At 42.9% G+C, this 6987-nt stretch overlaps 1 protein-coding gene across 1 annotated transcript in view; it reads left to right on the top strand.

The window, feature by feature from the left end:
- Positions 1-6987, top strand: part of LOC134534910 (osmotic avoidance abnormal protein 3) — a 79696-nt gene that overhangs the window by 38301 nt on the left and 34408 nt on the right. Inside the window, exons 5-6 of the mRNA XM_063373597.1 lie at positions 2511-2732; positions 5898-6037. Of these exons, the coding sequence (XP_063229667.1) occupies positions 2511-2732; positions 5898-6037 (362 nt within the window). The remainder of the gene's footprint in view (positions 1-2510; positions 2733-5897; positions 6038-6987) is intronic.

The following is a 6987-nucleotide window of genomic DNA, read 5'->3' on the forward strand; positions in this document are numbered from 1 at the left end:
TATATGATTTCTGTGATACAACACATATCTTGCGCATGGTGCATTCAGTCCAATCGTGGCAACGTGAGCACCTTTTTTTTTAATTGGATCAATTGTGTAAAATCGAAATTAGGTCCGATACCGAATACAGATTATGTTGACTGTGTTTTTGCAAATTTTTTCTCTGAATATATTTTTTTTATAAAAAAAATATAGTTATATATTGCAACCAACTATAATTAGAATATTTAGGAAATAAAAATTGCCTAATAACCACCTTTTTGCACCTTCAAACCCCAAATTTTCCCCGGGGAGGACCCCCGGATCCCCCGCTTTTTTCCCAGGGGATAGATATTCCTCAACACTAAATCAATTGAAGTCCCCCCCCCCCCCCCAAAAAAAATATATCCTTGCGACGCTCATGCTTGCTCCGTCCGTGTCCATTCATATATATATATATATATATATATATATATATATATATATATATATATCCTAACCTAAATTAAAAACTAAGTGTGTTTGGGAAGGGTCTGGGTTAGGGAAAGACTCTTAAGTGCGTCTCAGGCCGTCCCCCCCCCCCCCCCCGCACCGTTCCTGGAGACCCGACGTTAAATTGTCTACAAAAGGCTTCTCCTACTAAACAAGTACTTAATGTAATTTTTTATGTCAGTCCTAGCGTGTTTTGAAAGCAGTAGTGGTAGACAGTTTTGGGTTAATCCTTCAATCTTTCGCATGTTGCCCTTCTTCTTGAAACTCTTAATTTTCAGTGCATCGTTCATAAATCAATGAAAATTATGTTTTCCCAAAACCAAAGAAACCTGTGTTTTTTTTAAGGGATTTTGGTACTTAAACCTAATCTTTATTGAATTATGAATGACGTACTGAAAAATTCAGTGTTCAAGACGAACATAACAAGCGATTTAATCCAAAATTGTATACCACATGATTTCAAGTTCCAGCACATGCTAGGTCTGACGGAAACAGTTGATATTTATTTAATAAAAAAACATTAGATAAGTATTTGTTTGCTAGGAAAAGCTTTCTATAAATAATGGATAGAGACCCGAAAAATTCGCGGGTTCAATGACCTCCAGGATAGACTCCAATATCCTCTACACACTCGGGAAAATGCCAACTGTTCACTGGCTGCTGACTTGTGAGTCGTCTCGACTGTGGTGGCCTGTGATTCGACACTTCTATCGAGTGAGGGGTCTCTAATTGGCCCTCAGTCCGCCAAGATTAACAGTGAACCGATGGCAGAAGCAGCACTAAGGTATAATTATTTGAATTTTAGCATAACACGAAATGAAGCCGCGAATTTTACGGGTCTCTTATCTATTCCTCTTTCTTCACGCTTTGTTGAGTGCACTTAGTCACTTTAATCTACGAGCGCTATTTTCACTAAACTAAACACAATACAAATTTAACAGATGACAAATGAATAAAAAAACAACTTCAAAATATTACATTAGTTTTTTTAATAAAATATATATAAAAAAGTAAAATTGTACATATTTAAAGTTAAAAAAAAAATAAAAAAATAGAAGTACATAAGTTACAACAGTATGTAATACCTCATTTACAGAAAACTCTTTATCAGTTAAATTATAAAGTAAAAGATTGACATACTTTTATTTAAAAAAAATATACATTTTTTTCTCGTACATTTTAAATCTCTGTTACTAAGTTTAAGTAGTTTAAAATAACGCTGGACTAATACCGGACCGCTCCAAGAATTTTGTGTGAAAATCTGGCATTGTTGTCCCGTCATTCGGATAGATGGCAGTCGGTATGTGTCCTGTATGAACACATTATGTGTTTTAACACATTATTACCAACATTATGGCAACCAAAAATAACTTTCTTTTTACTTTTGGAAAAAAAAACTGTTTTTTTTTAATCATTATGCAAAAATATCAACCTCCAGTTCTTAAAGTTAAAAAAAAAAGTTAGTAATGGTTGACACCAGATAATTTCTTATGCAAGTGCAGTTACACCTCTTGCCTGTGTTATTATTTTGAATATCAGGCACAGTTCAGGAAACTGGTGAGAAATACGCGGTGTGGAGTGTGCCTGAGTGTACCTGTCTCCAGTAGTGGCATCTAGCGGCTGATTCCAGCCGGCCAGAGTTAACGCGATGCTGGGTGTTGGCAGGGTGTCCACAGTTAGTTCTTTCGTACTAGATCTAGTACTTTTATAACTTTTTTAGTGGTCTAGTACATTTACGCTCAGATCTAGTACATTTTTCTTTAAATATAATAATATTATAGTAACTCCAATATGTTTTATTATTAAGCGTAATTATTTTTAAAAACTATGGAATGTATGTGTGTGTGGTGTGATATTTAAGTTCGAGCATTGCAATGTCATAATAACTTCCTAAATTTTTAAAAACCATAACAAATTATAATTTAGTACTTTTTTTTCAGATCTAGTACTTTTTTCTCGCTTAAGTTGGTACGAATTTTTTTTTTCCTTGTGGACACCCTGGGTGTTAGTTGTACCGGAGTGGTGGTCGCGGCCCGCAGACCTGTCGCAGCACCCGGTGCAGGGCGTGCGCGACTGCGAGGCGCTCATGCGCCTGGGCTGGGGGAACCGCGCCGTGGGGGCCACGCTCATGAACGCCGACAGCTCCCGCTCGCACTCCATCTTCAGCGTGCGGCTCGAGATGCTGCGCGAGGGCGAGCACATCCGCTCCGGCAAGCTGAACCTCGTCGACCTGGCGGGCAGCGAGCGCCAGGCCAAGACAGGTGGGTCGCCTCGCCTTCCCCCTCCGCGCTTCATCCCTTCGCGCCCCGTCACGCCCCTTCACACTCCTTCACAATCCTTCACACCCCTTCGCAGCCCTTCACATCCCTTCACACCCCTTCGCGGCCCTTCACATCCCTTCACACCCCTTCGCGCCCCTTCACGCCCCTTCACTACCCTTTACGCGCCTTCACACCCCTGTGAATAACCAATAGCACTCCGCGGACCAATGGCCGGCCTGCGGAGTCGTTATTACGGCTGTCGGTGTGAAGGATAGCCTGAATGTAGCTCGGCGCGTGGCAGGAAGCAGCTTCGTCGGCGAAGGCACCGCAGGGGAGCTCGATGTGCCACAGTAGCGAAGTGTAGACGAACTGCGGGCTGGAACTTGCGGAGCTGTGAACTGCTGCGCGCGCAACGGAATTGAAATGCACCGGAACTCTGAAGGAAGACATCAGGAACCTTCAGCTGGGGCTGCTGTAGGTGTGGCAGCAGTAGCCTCGAGCGGCGCGACCTTAAACCGTCTCGGGGATTTTGGGTGGCGAGGTTGGTTCCCTCCCCCCACCCTGGCTTGAAAAGTACTGCTGTTGACCTGAAGAAGGAAGATGAAGATGACGCAACGTCAGGCTGCCTTTCGCTCCGAGAGCCAGCAGTTCGAGCCGGTTTACTGGCTCGTCTGCCCGCTTCTGTCTTAACTGTGGCTGCCTGGGCAGCTGTGGCTGGGCTGACGTGAAGTCGCCCGCCCCTGGGGGCGCATGCGCCCCTGGCTAATAATAACCCAGGAGCTCCCAACTTTAAATGCGGGCCGCAAGGCCCAAGCACCCAACTCCACCAAGGTTGATTTTCAGCCCCTCCAACTCTTCTTACCTGGACCCTTCTTCCTCTTGTCCAGTAGTTACCTGCTTGCTTAATGCATGTTAATTGATCCCCGCATTAACCGGCCCAGGGTTTTCCCTGTGTCTATGCAGGTTTTACCTGGGTCACACTTAGCTAGCTTTTAAGCTAGGCGACCAATGGGGCGTCAGTCATGGCGCCAATCGCAGCCATGGCTGGCCAATAAACCCCAATAAGCACATGATGCACGCGCCCTTGTCCTGCATGGTTAAAAACTCGCATGGTAGAGTGTATAGGCTTAGGCCTGAGACACACTTAGGTCCTCCCCTAACCTGGACCCTCCCCTACACACTTAGAATTAACTTAGGCTAGGAAAAAAAATCCTTTACGCGCCTTCACACCACTTCACACCCCTTCGCGGCCCTTCGCGGCCCTTCGCCTATCTCCATAAATTCCCGTCAGCCCTGACTGCACGTGTGTTTGTAGCATGAGTCGTCAGAAACCTTGAAGGTCGCAACCAGGCCCGACGAGAGACACCAAGCGCGCCGTCCGCCCGGGCACACACACACGCGATTCCAAAACTGCTCGAGACATTCGAGTCAGGTCTGCTTACGAAAAGCATTCGAGAGTTCGTTGAGGGCCGAAAAGTACTTTATATTTCGGATTATTTTTTCAAACTGTGTTTTTATAAACGTGGAAAATGTCTAAAAAGGCGTAAAACAACCGGTACAGATTCTTGATAGAACTTAAGGGGACTTGCATTACATCTTCACGTTCATTTCCACGCCATATAATGTTACGGTCACCGCTCACAGTTATCCTGTGGACGACGATAATACTGCGCGCCAGTTCAGAGGCGACACTGCGTTAGAATCACCAGTGGGCGTCGCACTAATCATCCCGCCTCACTGACACACATACACCCCTGACTAGACGGGCCTCTTAATATGAAAATCTAAAGACTTTAAACGTTTTGTGGCCATAAATGTAAAAGTGAAGCTGAACTCACAATGATCCGTCACATTCGTCCGACACGTGACATACTGCCAATCAGATGACCCGAAAAATTCATCCTTCCGTCCGTCAAAACCTTGTCTAGTTTTAACTTTCTACGGACGCGCGGATGAAATGATAATCTCAAAAATGTCTGAAAAGCATTGTCTTTATTTAAAAGTTCTTTTTTATAAGCTACTTCCGTAAAATGCTTATGAGCACATATATTAAAGTTTGATATTTTAAACAAAAATTGTCTGAGACACACAAGTATTTAATGGTAACACGAAAATATATTTAAATAAATATTTTATATTTGGTTTTATCATTTATGAGTGCCTAGCGTACATGATCGCCAAAAGAGTAATCCTTTACAAGATGAACATATGCCGTAATAGTTGTTGGCAGCATCCAAGTAGAAAAATATTATGACGGAAGGGCGGATCATTGTGAATAGCTCGGCTTCTTGACGGACGGACGTGACGGATAATTGTGTGTCCAGCTTGATCTGTGTGTATTGCATAACTTAATGTTTCCTGTGAATTATAGGAACAATAGACTTGTAACTGTCGTCCTATTAGGGTAGACCGAGACCCAAGCATTAATAATAATCTCGTAACTCAACCAAGTATATAATTTATACGGATAAGAACGTCCAAAATTTCTTAAGATAAATTGGACAGTCATCGTCAAAATTAAAGTTCCAGGTTGGCTTGAAACTGGCGTATTGGAGATTTTATTTTCAAGATTTTCATGAGGATCCCCATAAACCCTCCCCATTTTTCTGAGAGTTGTAACATATTCCGGCACCCTGGTATGGTCCCTCTAAGGCCCCGCAAAGTCTGGGAACACCGCAAAACTTAGAAAGTCACAACTTAGAACTATCATAACTTAGAAAACTTGGAAAAATCCACGTAACTTAGAAACACACAACTTAGAAATATCATAACTTAGAAACACACAACTTAGAAACACACAACGCAGAACCACACAACTTAGAAACGTCATAATGCAGAAAGTCACAACTTAGAACTATCACAACTTAGAAACACACAACTTAGAACTGTCATAACTTAGAAACACGCAACGCAGAACCACACAACTTAGAAACGTCATAATGTGGAAAGTCATACTTAGAAAATTCTAAGTTATGTGTTTCTAAGTTATGTTTCTCAGTTATGTGTTTTCTCAGTTATGTGTTTCTCAGTTATGTGTTTCTAAGTTGTGTGTTTCTAAGTTATGGCAGCACCCCGCAAAGTCTAGGACCGCCACCGCTTGCACTTGGTCCGACAACCTCCTTGGTCCCCTGCCCGCACACCACGTGACAGCGCCGACCGTTGCAGGAGCAACGGGCGACCGGCTGAAGGAGGCCACCAAGATCAACCTGTCCCTGTCGGCGCTGGGGAACGTCATCTCCGCCCTCGTGGACGGCAAGTCCAAGCACATTCCGTACCGGGACTCCAAGCTGACGAGGCTGCTGCAGGTAGGGAGCACCAGTCCCGGCTGTCATCTGAGCTGGACGGGATGCCTACAACTCACGTAGTTTCGGTTCCCTGCAAGAATTTCCGAAGATTTCCGAAGTTTTGCGTTTTGGTACTAACGCCACTTCAGCCGCTAAATCAGAAGTTTCCAATGAAAACAAGCATGTTGCGACTGACCTAACCTAACCTAACCCTTCGATTTTTTTTAATTTCAATTTTTGAGAGAAATCCGAAGTTGCACGAACGTGCTAGGGAACCGAAACTACATGAGTTGTAGGCTTCCCGAGCTGGACACCCGTGGTTCAGACACTCAAGTCGGGTTCTCAGTTGAAAGAAGAAAAAATAACAGTAGGTCGTGACACAAGATTTGACCGCCATGTTTTTCGAACCTACTGATCCACAACAGCGCATAGGATTATTTTGGGCATGGAAGACAAGGTCGTGCGCGCAAAAGGGAAATGAACATATTTTATTTCTGTTACGGACGCATAGCGCAACAACCAATGACTGTTGTTTAGACAGAAATTTTTTGGCGGGACTAGAGAATTGTTCATACTTATCAATCATATTGTGGCAAGAAATTTTCGAGATATTTCAATGCTCAGGTGTGAATCCCGCTTTTAAAATTAATTAAAGCTATTATTTATGAATCACTAGCAAACATTGTAAATAAAATAAAAAAAAATTGTAGTGGGCTAAGATGGTTGGATTGTTTATTTATATGTTGAAAAAATGTGCTCACAAATTGCTGGTCAGATGTCACGGGATAATCATTTGGTAGTTAATATAGTTACTTAATAAACTGCCAACAAATGTCGGATAGGTACATCGCGAAATTTCATTGGCTGAAATTAACAGTATAATTTCAATTGTGAACCGTCTTCGCACAGTCGTGTGCACTGACGTACTTATGGTCTGCTGTACACTCGCTTATTTATTTATTTTTACTTGT

The sequence above is a fragment of the Bacillus rossius genome, chromosome 8, assembly GCF_032445375.1.
Source record: "Bacillus rossius redtenbacheri isolate Brsri chromosome 8, Brsri_v3, whole genome shotgun sequence".
NCBI classification, from domain to species: domain Eukaryota; kingdom Metazoa; phylum Arthropoda; class Insecta; order Phasmatodea; family Bacillidae; genus Bacillus; species Bacillus rossius.